The following is a 17,522-nucleotide window of genomic DNA, read 5'->3' on the forward strand; positions in this document are numbered from 1 at the left end:
AGATGTTTATTGTAATGCTTCCCGGAAGGATACAGTTATTTATGTATTTTTTTATGTTTATGGAACTTTCTTTGGAGGTACCATGCATTATTTGTCTAAGAAACCACTCGTGAGAACATCTAATGATCATCTTTAATAATCTTTGGAGTGTGTTTAAGGAAGTCTCAGCTAAAGTTCCCTGACAAAACAAGCACTGCTTGATGAAGGTGCAGAGGATTTTAAAGATTCTTTGTGTGTAACCCACCAACTATTGGCTGCTTCACGTACATTAATAATCCTTGTATTGAGGAAGTATTTTAAACTGTTAGTTTATCTCTGGTAGGTTTCCTATAAATAAATACATGTCTGTTAGTCATGGGTAAACGGTCTTTAATTCAAGCTTCAAAGCCAGGCCATTTGGTTGCTTGAAAGTGAGCTTTACACTTTTTTCCATTTTTTTGTGTTTGGTGCCTTCAGAAATATTTACAATTCTGATTATTTAGCACAATCATTCAATGTACCACCGATTCATTGTTCAGATTGTGCTGTTAATTTAAATATCATTACTTTGGTATTCATATTGATATGATTTTCTTGAGTCATCAACTGATAGCCTCCTGTGGAGAACCAAAATTCAATCAGGAACACACAAAATTCTATAATTGAAAATAGACAATGAACAATTTCATATATTTGCACTAATGTAATTTTTATTTAGTTAGTTATTTTTGTGTTTATAGTAGTAGTCGTAGAGCGAAGAGACGAAGAGATAGGTCAAATAAATGGAGAAATACATAAATGAATGTAAAACAAATTAATGGGGTTTAAGTGAAAAATTATTTAAAATAAACAACATTTTAGGTTGATTTCTATTTCTGGAGAATATATTAATATTCCTGGATATTTCAGATTTGGTCCTCCGTCGTAGCCATCTAGGATTTACATTTATATGCCTCGTTTATCTTATTAGTCCTTGTGGAGTGTAGTTTTATCTGATGACTTCCCTTTAAATCCACAGCCAGTGTGCTGCTTTCGCTGCTGCTTGCTGTCGGGCCAACTTCCGGTACGTTTTCCACACATTGTTTACTAGCATTTTTATTGGATTTTAAGTTTGTCCAGTACTCAAACGGGTATTAGTGTAAACTTAAAAATAATTGAATTTAACTTAAACCTGTATAACTGTTGGGTGGTTAACTGAGCTAGCTTGTTCGCTGTCTGAGTTCTTATGTTGCAGAGCAAAGATTCACGTTGAAGCAGAAATATAAGTCAGAAATGCTATTGCATTCACCTATTTGCCATCCGCTTATTAATAAAATGTAAAATAGAAAACTATAATAAAATGCGTGGTGTACAAAACGGACAACGGAATCCAATGAACTTTCACCCACTTCAGTGTGTTTGCCAGTCAGGAGGAAAGCTGTTTACTTTCAATGCTCAAATTTCTCATTATTATCCGCGAACTACTTCATTTTAACCGCTAGTATAGAGCATAATTTATGTTTTATTATATGTATCGATGATTTATAGAAAATGTCACATATATAATTTTTTGAGAAAAAAAGACTTCTTAAACCCTAAAACATAATTAGAATACGTATTACTAAAGTTAATATTTTGGGAAAAGAAAAGTGTGACCTCCTAATATTTTGTGAATAAAACCCAGTTGTACTTCAGTTTAGATAATAATGTAAATGTCTAATGGTTGCATTGCACTGACTTCCTCTCCTCTGTTCAGAAAACACATCTTTTGCCATGTCGGTGTGTTCAGCCCTCTCGAACAGACGCTTAGCCAGAGGCTGCTGCAGGCTGCTGGGCAGTGGTCCTCGACCACTGGTGCACATCAGGTCAGCCAGTGTAGCTGAGGCAGGCACACGATCTGATGAAGAACAACTCTGGGAGGCACCAACAGGTTACCTGCCGTTCAGCAGAGCCAAGATCGGAGCGTTTTTTCAGGAACGATCAGTGCTGAAGAATCCATTTCTGGAGGATGCTTTGCTCAGAGGATATCTCAGGAGACACCTGCCCCATGAAGTACACAAAATGATAATGACTTAATGTAACTTTAGTTTTAATTCCTCTTTAATACTAATGGAAAAGTTGTTACTATATCTAACCCCTTGTCTGGAAGAATCTTGTTATATAATCTTCTGATCTTGTGTCAGCAAGATGTTTGTCTGGTACTGATGAGCTGCAAAGGAAATTAAAGCCGCAAGCGGCATCCATCGGGTCCGAGCTGCCTGGACCCCGCCACCCGTGTCCTCCACCTTTTCGTAGCATGGTAGGAAACCTGATAACATCATAGTTAACATGGTAAAACACCCAGCTGAAAATCTGAAATGTTGATATCCTTAGTTAGCATTTTTTCCTAGCATGGTAATTTGCTAGCTAACATGCTATGTTGCCATGACAACAGGTGTTGTAATGCGTTAGGGACCCAACAAGTATGAATCCAGTCAAGTTTGGTGCAGTTCCAATGTATTCCTGTGGAGATATGAGCAACCGTGTTTCATGGTGAGAAGGGGTTTTCTATCAGTTGCCACGGTAACACGGTTTTTCCTATTCGAAAGATTTGAATAGCGTTTGGTCCCCAACGTGTCAGGAAGGTTCCCACCAAGTTTGGAGTCAGTCGCACGAATCCCCTCAGACTAGTTCGTAGAAATGGCAGTGAAATCCAAGATGGCGGGCACCCCGTTGCCATGGCAACAGGTGTTCATTTGACTTTTGTGCTGGACTTGGGGTGTGACACGTATGAGTACTGTGAAGTTTGGTGCAGATCCCGTGTATTTCTATGAAGATATGATCAAACCGTGTTTCATGGCGAGGAGGCTTTTTCCGTCGGTTGCCACGGTTACAGGCTTTTTCCTATTAGAAAGATTTGAATAGCGTTTGGTCCCCAACTTGTCAGCAAGCTTCCCACCAAGTTTGGAGTCGGTTGCACGAATCCCCTCAGACTAGTTAGTTCAAATGGAAATGAAATCCAAGATGGCGGGCACCCCGTTGGCATGGCAACAGGTGTTCGATTGACTTCTTTGCTGGACTTGGGGTGTGACACGTATGAATACTGTCAAGTTTGGTGCAGATCCCATCTATTTGTAAGGAGATATGAGCAAACCGTGTTTCATGGCGAGAAGGTCATTTTCCGTCAGTTACCACGGTAACACGCTTTCTGCTATTGGAAAGATTTGAATAGCGTTTGGTCCCCAACTTGTCAGGAAGCTTCCCTCCAAGTTTGGAGTCAGTGGCACGAATCCCCCGAGACTAGTTCGTTCAATTACGATGTGTGTAAAGTGCCAGAAATGGCCAAAAAATGGCCGCACATGGCAAGCTGGCGGGCACCACGTTGCCATGGCAACAGGTGTTAGATTGACTTTTTTGCTGGACTCAGGGTGTTACACGTGTGTGGCGAGTTTCGTGTTCCTGCGTCGAAGTAGACATTTGGGTCCCCATTATATTGGGGGTAATTTATTTTTTCTAGGTGGCGCTGTTGAGCCACTTTTACATTGATGTGTATGTGGACCTTAGAATATTGCGATTTTCACCGGGCTTGACGTGTGTGCCAAGTTTCACAACTTTTCATCTGTGTTTAGGGGCTGAAATTTGGGGTCGAAGCGCTTAGGAGGAGAAGTATAATAATAATAATAATAATAAACATAGCAGAAACAATAGGGCCCTGCCATACTTTGTATGGCTCGGACCCTAATAATTTAGAATAGGCAAAGTGTGGTAAAATTGCTACTAGATAAATACTTTTTTTAGATTTATTTGTCAAATTTGTTTAAGAAATCAAAGTTTCCCACATGTGACACATAATTATGCTTTATGTAGCATCCACAACACTTTATAAAATCAAAACACCAGTCATGAAGTAAATTGTATACTGGTCCTCAGTATCCCCAATTTTAAACGCCTAAATTTGAGATAGAAAAAACCACTGAACAGGATCTATCTTCTCAAGCACATAAGATGAGAATTTTTTCAAAATGATACGATTGTAGGCATTTCTCTTTGTTCTCAGGCAGTTTTTTCAGACTTGAGTGCCTTTGGAGAGCGTGTGGCAAATGAAGTGGACGGATGGGGTAGAGAGTGTGAGGTTAACCCTCCACAGCTGGTGCATTTTGATCCTTGGGGTCGGAGGGTGGACCACATTGTGACATCTGCAGCCTGGAAACGCATGAAAGACCTATCAGCACAAGAAGGGCTGGTTGCCATCGGTTATGAGAGATCATTTGGGGAGTGGAGGTTCGTCTGTAATGCTTCCTTTTTCAGTTTATCTTCCAGTGAATTGCAAAAGTATCCATACCACTTGAATTTTTCCATATTTCGTCACATTACAACCACAAACATAAATATAATTTATTGGAATTTTATGTGAAAGACCAACACAAAGTGACACACAACTGTCAAGTACAAAGACAATTATACATGATTTTAATTTTGGTTTTTGTTTGTTTTTTTGCAGTATGCAAAAGTATACAGCCTCTTTTTCTCTGAGTGCAACCAGTTGCCTGATTGTTGAATGATTGAATGTTAACATGATGGCTAAATATAGTCAACCTTAGTACAAATACAGCTGTTTGCCAGAAGCCATGTGGGGGACACAGCAAACATGTGGATGAAATTTCTCTGGTCAGATGAGACAAAATTTGAACTTATTGGCCCGAATACAAGCACTATGTGTGGCAGAGAACTAACACTGCACATCACTCTGAACACACCATCCCCACTGTCTAACATGGTGGTGGCAGAATCATGCTCTGGGGGAAGACAGAGTTGGTGAGAAAATTGATGAAGCAAAATACAAGACATTCTTGGAAGAAAACCTGTTGGAGTCTGCTAAAGACTTGAGACTGGATCAGAGGATCACCTTCCAGCAGGACAACAACCTAAACATTAAGCCAGGGCTACAATAGAATGGTTTAAAACAAAACATATTAATGTGTTAAAATGGCCCAGTCAAATAAAGACGTAAGTACAATTGAGAATCTGTGGTAAGATGTGAAAACTGCAGTTTTAATCTGACTGAGCTTGAGTTGTTTTGCAAAGATGAAAATTATAGTAATTGCAGCAAAAGATGGTTTGCTTGTCTTTTTCTTTGTAATTCACAATTGTGTACCATTTTGTGTTGGTCTTTCATATAAAATTCCACTAAAATATATTTGTTTGTGGCCATAATGTGACAAAATGTGGAAAAGTTAAAGGGGTATGAACACTATTGCAAGCCAATGTATGTCATGCCAAAGTTCAGTTACTCATTTTTGCCAGTTTCTAGTTGGAAACATTTTTGTGTGTGCGTGTGTGTTCCAGTCGTGTGTACCAGATGAGCAAGTTGTACATTTTCTCCCCCTCATCCGGTCTGTACACTTGCCCTCTGGCCATGACTGATGGAGCCGCAAAAGTCATCCAGGTGAGTTCACACAATTCAGACTAACATGCTGAACATAATCTGCTGTAATCCAGTGCAAACATGGTATTTACTCGCCGATCAAACTTTATTTTATATATTAATCCCAAAGGACTCTGTAGTTATACATGCAAATGTTAAAACCAAAGATCCGATTCTTGTGTTTTAATTCTGTTAGGTAGAGTGAGACCTAATCATGTAAACCTAAACAGCATTAATACTCATACAGCACATGAGAATAATGAGACAGTATTTAAAGATAATGATGACAGAAATCATTTTTACTTCCCAAACTTCAAATCATATAAGGACCTCCAAACAAGGGTTTTTACAGCTTGTAGAGTTCACAAACTAATGCTCACCATGATGAGTAAAATGTTCATATCTAAAAAATGTGGTTTCTATGTAATGGAAACACTTCTACTGCATGAACTTGGATCTTAAACTAATGTGATTATTGCAGTGGAAGCAGTAGCAGGTATAATTAGTGTCTGATCGTCTGGCTATGTGTGTGAAGTCCATAGGTGTGTCACGGCCAGTCGAAGAAGCTTACAGCCGTTTGACTACCCGTCAACCTGAACGTTTCTGGACGTCAGGACAGTGGATGACTGAGAGACAAGGAGGATCTGATGTGGGTCAGTAGTAGCACATTTGCTTCATGTGGACCAGAATCACCTTCATCCTAATGAGGACGGCTGCAGTGGGCACTCTGTAACTGAGATGGTTCAAAAGACATGACTTTTAGAGTCAAACTCAGAAAAAATGTCATTAGATCATGTAGATAAGTAATTTATGTCATTTATTTATATATTTATTTCCTATATATTCTATGTGTAAATGCCTCTCATTGTCCTCAGGCAGCGGCACTGAGACAGTAGCTGTTCCCCAAACAAATGGCTCGTACAAACTGCATGGCTTCAAGTGGTTTACATCTGCCACAGATGCAGACATGACTCTCACACTGGCCAGAGTGCAGGACAGAACAGGAGCAACTACACCGGTATTGCTGAATTCCATCTTCTGTCATCGGTCACCTAAAATGAATTATGTCACTAGATGTCTGTGTGCTTGTTTCTTTGTGACAGGGTAGTAAGGGTTTGTCTCTTTTTTATGCGGAAGTGAGTCGAGATGAGGATGGCCTGCTGTGGGGCATAGAGGTTCAGAGATTAAAAGACAAGCTGGGAACACGACAGATGCCGACTGCCGAGCTACTGCTGGATGGCCTGCCTGCATATAGGGTCAGTTACAAGCATAGAGTCATTGTTTATTACAGAAAGGAGAAACTGGAAATTGTTTATTGCAGATCTGTGGTAGTTAACTAAGCAACTAGTGACCACAAGTTTTCAGTGTCATCTTCATGTCGCAACTTTTGATGTTCCTAAGAAAATTATTTGGGTCATTCTGCTTTTTTTTTTTTAACATATCAGTTGCATCTCACCTTAAAAAAAACAACCCATTCTCATTAACTCCTGACTCACAGTTCAAAGCATTTCCCAGTCATACAACTCTTTTAATGACTTATTGTCTGAGATGGGCTGTACTTGCTGTTATCTTCTCTTAAACAGGGTGTATTCATTTGGTTGCAGTCTTTTTTTTTTTAACTCTAGATGTTCCTAAATCTTTAATTCAGCTTCTTTAATCTCTTCAATAACTCTGATATCAAATGTTTAAAATTTTTTTAATTCCAAATATGTTTTCACCAACAACAGCTCTCTGAGGAAGGGAGAGGTGTGGCATCCATAGCTAACATGTTAACCATAACCAGGATCCACAACAGTGTCTCTGCAGCAGCTGCAATGAAAAGGCAGGAAACCAATTAAACTATTACACCACATCCCGCACTGATCTCTGAAAGCACACCTAAAGTAAACTAATTAAATGTGTGTATTTGTGTCCATTCACAGGGTGCTCCAGTTAGCCCGTGACTATGCCACTCGCCGCACTGCCTTTGGAAAGCCTCTTAAAGACCACCCGCTGCACATGCAAACTCTTGCAAGGATGGAAGTAAGCTAGCAGTGGTTGTGAACAAACCATTCAAACTCTATTTCCCATCATTCCTAAGTCAAACTTGCTTCTGACTTGTGCAGGTAGAGACCCGTGGAGCTTTTCTTTTGGTGATGGATGTGTGTCGTCTGCTGGGTAGAGAAGAGAGTGGCCTGGCTTGCGAGCTTGATACACACCTCCTACGTCTGCTCACACCTGTGGTGAAACTGTACACAGGGAAGCAGGTGCGCAGTTTGTGCATATGTGACAGTAGATTTTCATGAGTGTTTTGATCATTGCATTGTTTTGATATTGTGTTTGTCTCAGGCAGTGGCTGTTGTGTCAGAAGGCTTAGAAAGCTTTGGTGGACAGGGCTACATTGAGGATACTGGGTTGCCTGGAATACTTCGTGATGCACAGGTGAGGTTGCTACCTCGTCAGTACCTACTACTAGTATTTATTTAGTATTTAATGTTGTTGAGGCTAACTTATTTTCTCTCTCAGGTTTTGAGCATTTGGGAGGGTACAACCAATGTCCTATCACTGGATGTGCTGCGCTGTGTGGCTCGTAGTTCAGGAATGGTTCTTCATGCTTACTTTACCCATGCCAAGGTACAGATTGCAGAACCTGTTGGGCACGTTCAGGTATTCGTGACTTTCTTTAACATGACTGTAAGGCACTCTTGTTTTTGTCTCTTTGTAGTCATTGCTTGCAGGAGCCTCTGGCATTTCCTCACTTGCTCCAGCTGTGAAAGCAGTTGATCTTGCTCTGTCTAACCTGGAAGAGTTTGTTCAGGTAGCAGCCACCAGAACACCCAGCTACCTGGAACTATCTGCAAGAGATCTGGCCTACAGCCTGGCTCGTGTCTATGCAGGTCAGTACCTCACAGATAAAATACAAGCTGCAACATTTAGTTACTGAATAGTCTGAGGGCATTACACTGTGCTGATAATATTCTGTTGAATAAAACAGTTTAATTCACATTTTATTGCCTACACCTCACTGGTATGTTTTAACTACTTGTGTATTAACAGGTGCCCTTCTCATTGATCATGCCTGTTGGAAAAGTGCTTCTCCACACGACATCTATGCAGCTGTCAGGTAAAAAACAAAATTAAACAAAAAAACATAAACATACATAAAACATAAATGTGACATTCATTCCACATTTATGTTTTCATTATTTCCTTCAGGTGGTGTGAACAAGACTTGTGTCCTGTGGCATCTAAACAGAAGAGAGGCTGCTATGACTCCAGCACTGCAACACGTAATGCTGCCTTGGTCTATGAGCAGCCGATTCAAGGCTAAATGATCATTGAAAACTGAAAAAATATGGCTTAACTTCTTGTTGAGTCCCAGTCTAACAAAGTTGCATTCAACATCAATTAATTCATTTTTTTATGCAACAGATCATGTTTTGGTGAAAATTAAAAGCTAATCCTGAATAAGCTGAACAATAATACTGAGGATCATTTTCTAAATGCAGTTTAGGTGAGGCATTTGTAAGATTTGTATTAATGATACGTTGATAAGGTATTTGCATTTTGAGTACAGTACATAACTATATATACTAATTTTGTTTGCAAAATAGATGATTTTGGAGGGTTGAATGCCTTAAAAAGTGGAGAAGTGATGAAAACATGAGGCCAAGCTTTGTACACCACATTACGTCATGTGTTTAAGAGATTAAAGTAATTAAAAATCATTGATCAACTGATGAGCTGACTGATGCAAAAGGCTTACTTCTATTACTGTTGATAAAACTGCATGTACTGGCTGTTGTCTGAGCTCCAAAGGAACTGTGATGACTTTCTTCATTTATCTGCCTTCTAACTGTTTTGCATTGTATTTAAATTTATTTTAGATTAAGTTAAACATGTTAGCAGTTCTGTTAAGTAATGCATATCAGGTTTATTAATGTAAAATCGTATATAAAACGCATAATAAAGTAATGTTTTCTCAGTTTCTCTAGTTTTTATTTGTATTTCACTTTTATATATATTTCTGGTGCCCTTTTTTAATGGCAGAAGTCTAAATTTACGAGCATTCCTTAAACGCAGCACAAGTCTGGCTGGAAAACAATGGGCGGAGTTTCATATGAAGGTGTACAGAACGTACACGGACATTTAATCTGAATGTTGCTCTTTAAAGCGTTAAACAGGATAGCGTAGAACTACCACTGGCGCAAAAACAACGCAATATATTTATTTTATTTGTCTAGTTTAGCTCTTTATTTGTTTTTTTGGTTTGAATGGAAGCAGTCAAGTCTGGAGTTCAGGACTAAGCTAAGAGGAATACACTAACCTGTCACTATCCTGTTAACGCAACACCAGCATAGACATGGCACCAGGATAGAGAATATGCCTTTCAGTGTTTTCCTGTTACTTGGTGTGGCGTTGTGTAGCCAGGGGGTTGCCTCAGGCTCCCACAGCCTCAGAAACAAGCCTGGTGTCGGACTAGCTGGGCAGCTCTCAAATACCACGATGTCTGAAAGCAGCAGCGATGAGGTCGGTGAGACTTAATAACTACATCATAAACATGTTAATAGTGGAAAATTAATCGATCAGTTGACTGGTTACCTATATATAGAACAGATGTATTTCTGACTATTTTACACTGAGGGCATTATAGTGTGTTTTTCACATATTCCCTAATTTTGTTAAAGGCAAAGGTTTTTTATGAAGATAATACATCAAGTTCTGATTTACTGGAACACATCAAACTTGTGATTTATCAAATAGGAAAGAGTGAAGTTTGCTCTGGGTCCCAAAATTGTGTAGTATTTTCATTAAAGTGCTAACATAAGAAAACTGCTACACAACTTTGTAGTAAGTGTTTCATTATTCTAAGGAAAAGGTTAAGAATATGAACGATTTAAAATTTGTACAAGGTTAACTAGATAGTCAGGCTCTCAACTCTTCTTCAGATCAAACAAAATGAATTTTTAAAAACCTGTATTATTACAGTTAATAATTGTAAACTGTCATTTTCATAAACCCTTTAAGCTCCTGTATGATGTAGTGAAAATCTGATATTTCCCCTGTGATGGCTGTCTCTTCAGTATATTTGTTACATTAGATATTGAAGAAAAGGAAACTAAAATACCTAACATGTAAAAATGTATAGAATTTCTGTTAAATCTGTATGTTACAAACATACAGAAATGGATGATTTTTATCAGTACATACTCCATATTGTCAATGTTTGATCAGTGAACTAAAAGGTTGTTTGTAGTAATAATTCTACATAGCTGCATGTGTAGTCTGTGATGTGTCTTGTACTTTGAATTATAAAACTCTAACAAGTAAATATTTGTTATCTTCTCATTGATAAATCATTATAATGATGAGACAAAGATGGATGCAGATGTTTATACTTTTACTCTTGTCTCGACAGTAATTTCTGCAAACCCATGTTTGTTGTGTGTGTGTGTAGTGTGACCTTGTGATGAACCACAGTGCTGCAAACCGCTGTGCATTTGTGAAGGATACACCAGACTGTGGCATGGAAGATGGCTTCATCAACTACCTTGATGTGGCTTTTTGCCTACTACCTCCCAACCTCACACCTCTCACCATCACTCTCTGCGTAAGAACTATGTGTGTGTGTGTGTGTGTTCGTGTGCATAAAAATATGCCACTCAAAACTAGTTTATGAGGAAGTTGGCTTTGCTGTGGGAGAAGCAGGAATGTCGAATCATCTAAACACCAAAACACCAATTTCACTGTTTCCCAAATAGTGCATTTTCACAACTTTTAAACTTCCCCAGTTCCCTTCTTTGCATCATTATAAAACTGTCTCAAACAGTAAGTGAGGCGTGCCATTTCAGAGCACAGAGGAAACTGTTCAGCTAAAATGTAAAAGTGTCCACTACAGATAAGGAACAATGACAACAGTGTAGTCACACAAGGCCATTTCTATCCATGTGAATGTACTCAACTCTTGTTTTAAGACCACTTGAATAAGTAAGACAGCACTTGTGCCTCCACTCTGCATGTGTCATTAAAATAACAATCTCTGGGACTTTACTCTGCTTCTCCACAGGTTTTATGGCTGCTTGTCTTATTTGTTATACTTGGACTTACTGCATCAAAGTTGTAAGTGTCTCTCATGGTACTAGTTGCAATATGTCCTCTCTATGTGTCCATAGTTTCAGCTAAATACAACTTGTGCTGACTTCAAATACATTATGATGCTCTCACTTTAACAGTCACATGAATATAAGTCACATGGCTGGGGAGAGTTTACATTTCTGAGTTGTGAGATTGTGAGATTTCCTCAAAGGAAGCACTGCCTCTTCTGTTTTTTTCTCTCTACCCCATTGTCCATCTCTTTTGAAAAGATAGAGAAGCTACTGTTTAGTAAACATTTTGTGGAAATTAATAAATAGAAAATATTTCTTTGTTCTTTCCCAGTTTCTGTCCCAACCTGTCAGCCATCTCCTCCAGCCTTCACCTCACTCACAACGTGGCCGTATCCTTTCTACTCAGCCTTTAAACTCCAACAGCTGGTTTTTCAGCTTTCCATTTATTATTTTATTATATTATTTTATTTTATTTATTTTATTTTAAATCATAACTTTCGTGAGGGATTTTGTCTTTGACTGTGGTCTGTGCTGAGGGCGTGACATTACTGGCTCTGGGTAATGGCGCTCCTGACATCTTCAGTGCCATAGCAGCGTTTTCCCATCCACACACCGCTGGGCTGGCTGTTGGAGCCTTGTTTGGTATGCACATACTCTCTCTTTGTCTCATGCACTCCAAGACATAGAAATGCAAATCAGTAAAATGTGAAACCTGTCTGTTCTTTTAGGAGCTGGTATATTTGTTACTACAGTAGTGGCGGGCAGCGTAGCTATGGTCAAACCTTTTGCTGTGGCTTCCCGCCCGTTTCTACGAGACATCATCTTCTACATGGTTGCAGTGTTTTGGACTTTCCTCGTGCTGTACAGAGGAACCACAACGCTGGGAGAAATATTGGGTGTGCCCAAATTATGCATGAACACACATACTCTGTTATACAATTAAAATATGTCATTTTGGAACAACATCTTACACATAACAGAATCTTTAGTTGACTTGACAAAAAAAAGATGTTTTTTGCCTCGGTGACCTAGTCCTCCAGCGTCAGCAATTTATTGCCTCTATCTGTTTTGTTTGTTTGTTGTATTCCAGTTGTCAGGCTGTTTAAAGACCTATATAAAGATTTCTGTTACAAGTCAACGAGGATGCACTTTAAAGCAGTAACTACACCTATTACACTTCAATAACAGAAAGGATTTTTATCCTTTTTTATTATTTTATTTATTTATTTTATTTTTTGCTAAGGCAAGCATCCCAGAAGCAAATTGTTTTGTCGTTGTGGTGTCTTCCTCAGCTGCGTCAGACTGCAGTCTCACATATTCAGCTTAACAAGTCAACCACCCATAAGTTTATTCTAACTATGTACTCTGTGACGGCGCAAATCACCAGCTGAATAAAACTGAAAATGTGTTGAACTTTGGCACACAGATACTTTCATACAGTTACAGTTTAACCTGTAAAGGTTTTTTCATAACTATAATAAATATACACATTAAACTGGTCAAATGAGAAATCAAGAGAATCAAAACTTGTGAAAGAGAGAAAATTAATGCATGAAAAGTCAGAAGCAATCATCTTAAGTATATCTGGACTCTAGATGCATGCATAATGTGGATCATTCCCCTCACATCCAGTAGACCACAGTATCAAAGTACAACAGCCATTTTACTACAGGGTTTCACTTTGCTTCTTTTCCTTTTGTTTTCCAGGGTACCTGGGGCTCTATGCGGTGTATGTTCTGACTGTTATCATCAGTGCATACATCTACAGTCGGCAAAAGAATTTAATGAACACAAGTGTCCAAAATGTTCCACATATACCAGGTTAGACATCATATACTCAGGCAACATGACCACCGTTATTTTTCCATCGTTCTCACTGATGCTGCACATTTTCTTTAAAGCAGAGTTTCATTCATCTGACTCCTCCGATGATGATGTTCCCTACTTAGCAAGTGGGACAATTCAGCAGGAGTACGGTAAGGACTCATCACTCTTCAACACAAGAGTCTGTTCTTAAAATGCTGTTTAGCTTTATGAATAAAACTTTACAAATATGCATACAGAACTTTACACTAGATTTATGAAACTGATATGATTATCTAAAATAAATTGTATTCATCATGTAGTATTAGATATGTGTAAGCCTGATTCCCCTCCCACTCCGCTTTAGCCATGTCTGTCAACACTTCCCAAATTAATCATTATTACGTACTGTAAGGTAGTTTGGACCACAAAAAAATTAACATGACAATGACATCAGCTCAGAGACAAAGCACTGTTTCACCTCTACTGAAACTAAGACAATCATCAGTGAAGTAAAGAAAATTAAATCAGTTTTATCTGGTGATATCAATTACAGATTGATAAATTGCTGAATGGAAAAAACAAACAAATGATCAGCTCTGTGAGTTCAGAGCTAATGAGCATGCAGAGGTAAAAAAAAAAAGAAATTGATCACAAACAGGAAGCAATGAAATATGCGAGGAGTGCATATTTTTTCTTTCTAAACACCAGTTAATGTGTAGTAAAATGAGTGTTTTTGTGCATGTACATCCTTTGTATCTGGCCCATAATGTTTTGTGATGTTTGTGTTGCAGAGTCAGAGTACAGGCCACTTCTGCCTTACTCTGAGTCCACAAGTCAAATCCTGCTGAGCTCTTTGAATCCAGTGGACAGCAGGCAGTGGAGGAGGAAATCATGGACCTGGAGAGTCCTTAAAGTCCTCAAAGTATGTGTAAACTGGGTTCATACCGCAGGTTGAATCAGTCCACATGAAAACTCTTGTAATGTTTAGCTTTTATCCTCTGCCCCTCAGACACCTTTGGAGGTGCTGCTGCTGTTGTGTATTCCTGTAGTCGACCCTGACAAAGAAGACAAAAACTGGAGGCGGCCATTAAACTGCTTCCATCTAATCACTGCTCCGCTGGTGTGTGTGCTCGCCTTCCAGTCTGGAAAATGTAAGTGCATCATTTTTTATGATAAAGGCAAGATATTGTGTGTAGCTATAATCTGCTGAAATAACTGAGTGATTAGCTGAGCTTCGGTCCTAATTCTTCTTTTTGTCTCAACTAATGTCAGATGGAGAGTATATGATCCAGGGGCAGTTTCCTCTCTGGCTGCTGACTCTTCTGCTGGGACTATTCTTGGCTGCTATCGTTTTTTGCACAACCACCAATGACTCTCCTCCCAAATATCATGCAGTATGAATGGTTTCTTTTTTTATTATTTAAAAATACAATAAGGTAACATCCAAGATATATACCCTTCTCCTATGTAATATTATCGCATATTACAGAGGAGAAGATTTGAAACTTTGCTAGCAGCAATGTGAGGCTCTGCTATGGCACATCAGATCTTTAAGCTAAGTGATTACATCAGCATCCAAACATGCTGCAAGTATAATGATTACCATCCTAATTGGAATTTGACCATTTGTTGATAGTGAAAGCAACACATCAGTGCATCCAATTGTTGTTTGGATATTTAATTACTTTGAGAACATAGTACTCTTTGCAGACACTCAACTCATTGTAATTGTGTGTTTAATACATGATTTGCAAACTGTGTAAACTAATTTGTGTGTAACTTTGGGTAGTTATATGTGTAACACGTGGTTTGTAAACTGTAAAAACCATGTTGTGTACAACTTTGGGTATTTGCAAATGTGTGTTCAAACGCACACACAAATAATCTAGAAATTACACTCACAAAAAATCCATGAATCAGCTGGTACGTACAGACATTAATATTAGTGTCTGCTTATGTAACGGGAATGATGATATACTGTAATTGTAAAGTTGTGATATTAGGGAATGAAACCCCCTTTTAAAGCATTGAGACGGTGAAAAGACCAGACCCTTCAAATCCCTGAGAAGCAACTCGACATGCATCAGACGCACAGGGTGAAGCAGAAGTGTTGCGGCCGCCTCCTCGCAGCACTTGGGTTTCACAAGGTCCATGCAGAATCAAGCTGACAGGCTTGATCATAACCTCACTATTTAACAGGAATCTATATAACAATTACATGAATGAAACACAAACAAGAAATGAAAACTATCCATCATGAATAGCGGACTGTTCTGTCATACAGTGTCTTTCCCACTTTGAGATAAACGTAGAAGTAAATCTGATGACAATCCAGATGACCCAGCTTTCTACAAGCACATAAATGCACCATCTACACTAAGCTGTGAGGCTCTTGAAAGCGTGAAGTCTCAAAACCTCTTGAGCACTTGTAAACTGATCTGTACGTAAATGCAGTTTTGCTCGTGTGTACCAGGCAGTTTGTGCACACATATTTAGCAATTTGTATCCATAAAAACCTTTTTGAAAAAGAAAACTAATAGATTCATGAGGCTGAAGATAAAAATATTTGTTTAAAATATAAATATTTGCATTTTTGTAATTTGTGCATGTGTACATTTTTTTGTGAGTGTAATTTCTAGATATTTGTGTGTACATTTGAACACATTTGCAAGTACCCAAAGTTGCACACAACATGGTTTAGATCCAGTTCACAAACCATGTGTTACACATGCAACTACCCAAAATTACACACAAATTAGTTTACACAGTTTGCAAATCGTGTGTTAAACACAAACAATAATGATTCAATTTTCTCTCCATAGTACATCTTTTCTTTTATCCAGGCTCTCATAAAGTGTGACGTGCTGGTGTGAGTTTAATTCTGTCCCCTTCTCTCTACAGCTATTTGCACTTTTGGGCTTTGTGGTGAGTGCAGTGTTGATCAGTGCAGCAGCTTCAGAAGTGGTTAGTCTTCTGCACATGCTCGGGGTGGTGCTGAGTCTTAGCAACACTGTGCTGGGGTTAACGCTTCTGGCCTGGGGCAACAGCATTGGAGGTGATACGTGAGAACCAACAGCTGATTCTTTCCTGAATACACACATAAACGCTTGAAATGTGCGACCTGACGTGATCTCACTGTTTCAGACTGCTTTTCTGACATCACCATCGCTCGACAGGGTTACCCTCGGATGGCTATATCTGCATGCTTTGGCGGAATCATATTCAGTATCCTTTTTTTGTGTCACTATAATCACACACCTTATTGACAGGTATTAAATAAGACTGTGTCCTTGACTATATCCTCTTCAGACATGCTGATTGGAGTGGGTTTGGGATGCTTGGTTCAGATGGTTAAAACAAAAGCTGATGTGCAGGTATTTCTAACGTTCAGAGAATTTTTAGACGGTTTTATAAAATATGGTAATGATGCATCTTTTGTCTTTTTGTCTTCCTCAGTTTGATTCAGTGGGGCTGTTGACGTGGATTCTTGCAGGATCTCTTGGTTTGTCTTTGGTCCTGTCTTTTATCATTGTTCCACTGCGGCAGTTCCACTTGGGTCGAAGCTACGGGATCTTTCTCCTCGTCTTTTACGCCATATTTCTTATCATTGCACTTCTCACGGAGTTCGGCAAGATCCATACCTGACCTGACAGCAGATCTGCAACCAGTCTTAGGAGGTTTACCACACTCTTATGCAAAAAATGGAATGATGTCAGCAACAGTGGCTGCAATGAAATGAAAAATATTTATCCCAGAATGAAAATGCAAATGAGTGCAGATTAATTATATCTTTTGCATAATTAATGCACTAAACATCAATCAGGAGTACACTTTGTTTCACATGCTTGCTATCATGGATAGTTTGTGAAAGCAAGCAGCAAACCAACAAGAAGCTAAGACTTATCTGCTCAGGGACTAATTGCACTGTGCCTTTTTTCAGCTTCTTATTTCTGTCACTGGAGCTGACTTTTGTGTCCAGAGAGACACTAAATGCTGTAATTTAAACCATTGTAAATGTACTGTAAGTCAAAACATTAATGACCTTAAAGCTGCTTTTGGGTAATTAAAAAAATATATACAGTTTTAGTATTTGTTTTCAAACATAGTTTGAAGGTGGATGCTCACTTAATATACACGTGAATAATTTTCATCAGTATCTTAATACAGCAACAAAACATAGATGCACTTAAATTTGAATAGTTTATTCAAATTTCTTATTAACTCAAATACATAACAGAATGAGAAGTTATATAAAATACTTTAAGTTT

At 38.6% G+C, this 17,522-nt stretch overlaps 2 protein-coding genes across 4 annotated transcripts; both read left to right on the forward strand.

Annotated features, from left to right (window-relative positions):
* Window positions 1-964: 964 nt before the first annotated feature.
* LOC121649423 (acyl-CoA dehydrogenase family member 11-like) lies at window positions 965-9,327 on the forward strand. Its single transcript, XM_042000245.1, has 15 exons — window positions 965-1,042; window positions 1,715-2,010; window positions 3,995-4,218; window positions 5,284-5,383; window positions 5,898-6,015; window positions 6,238-6,380; window positions 6,466-6,618; window positions 7,090-7,184; window positions 7,285-7,384; window positions 7,468-7,608; window positions 7,691-7,783; window positions 7,868-7,975; window positions 8,067-8,238; window positions 8,399-8,465; window positions 8,558-9,327. The coding sequence occupies exons 2-15, from the start codon at window positions 1,732-1,734 to the stop codon at window positions 8,670-8,672; spliced, it is 1,908 nt and encodes a 635-aa protein (XP_041856179.1). The 5' UTR covers window positions 965-1,042; window positions 1,715-1,731; the 3' UTR covers window positions 8,673-9,327.
* A 135-nt stretch (window positions 9,328-9,462) lies between these two features.
* On the forward strand, window positions 9,463-17,335 carry slc8b1 (solute carrier family 8 member B1). 3 transcript variants are annotated; one of them, XM_041998979.1, is made up of 15 exons: window positions 9,463-9,871; window positions 10,800-10,952; window positions 11,409-11,461; window positions 11,780-11,837; window positions 11,985-12,090; window positions 12,177-12,344; window positions 13,156-13,269; window positions 13,350-13,424; window positions 14,046-14,176; window positions 14,264-14,405; window positions 14,527-14,648; window positions 16,156-16,309; window positions 16,399-16,479; window positions 16,564-16,628; window positions 16,711-17,335. In XM_041998979.1, exons 1-15 carry the CDS (start codon window positions 9,725-9,727, stop codon window positions 16,897-16,899), a joined length of 1,758 nt encoding a protein of 585 aa, XP_041854913.1. In that variant the 5' UTR covers window positions 9,463-9,724; the 3' UTR covers window positions 16,900-17,335. The 3 variants fall into 3 exon arrangements, with proteins under 3 accessions (XP_041854913.1, XP_041854914.1, XP_041854915.1); XM_041998980.1 differs by having other exon boundaries at window positions 13,353-13,424; XM_041998981.1 differs by lacking the exons at window positions 14,527-14,648; window positions 16,156-16,309.
* Window positions 17,336-17,522: the final 187 nt, after the last annotated feature.

This window comes from Melanotaenia boesemani, chromosome 11 (genome assembly GCF_017639745.1).
Source record: "Melanotaenia boesemani isolate fMelBoe1 chromosome 11, fMelBoe1.pri, whole genome shotgun sequence".
Lineage (NCBI taxonomy): Eukaryota > Metazoa > Chordata > Actinopteri > Atheriniformes > Melanotaeniidae > Melanotaenia > Melanotaenia boesemani.

Coding starts and splice junctions, on each gene's coding strand:
- LOC121649423 (XM_042000245.1), top strand. CDS start 1,732: ATGTCGGTGTGTTCAGCCCTCTCGAACAGACGCTTAGCCAGAGGCTGC. Junction 2,011..3,994: donor GGAGACACCTGCCCCATGAA/GTACACAAAATG, acceptor CTTTGTTCTCAG/GCAGTTTTTTCAGACTTGAG. Junction 4,219..5,283: donor AGATCATTTGGGGAGTGGAG/GTTCGTCTGTAA, acceptor TGTGTGTTCCAG/TCGTGTGTACCAGATGAGCA.
- slc8b1 (XM_041998979.1), top strand. CDS start 9,725: ATGCCTTTCAGTGTTTTCCTGTTACTTGGTGTGGCGTTGTGTAGCCAG. Junction 13,425..14,045: donor GACAATTCAGCAGGAGTACG/GTAAGGACTCAT, acceptor TTTGTGTTGCAG/AGTCAGAGTACAGGCCACTT. Junction 14,649..16,155: donor CTCCTCCCAAATATCATGCA/GTATGAATGGTT, acceptor TTCTCTCTACAG/CTATTTGCACTTTTGGGCTT.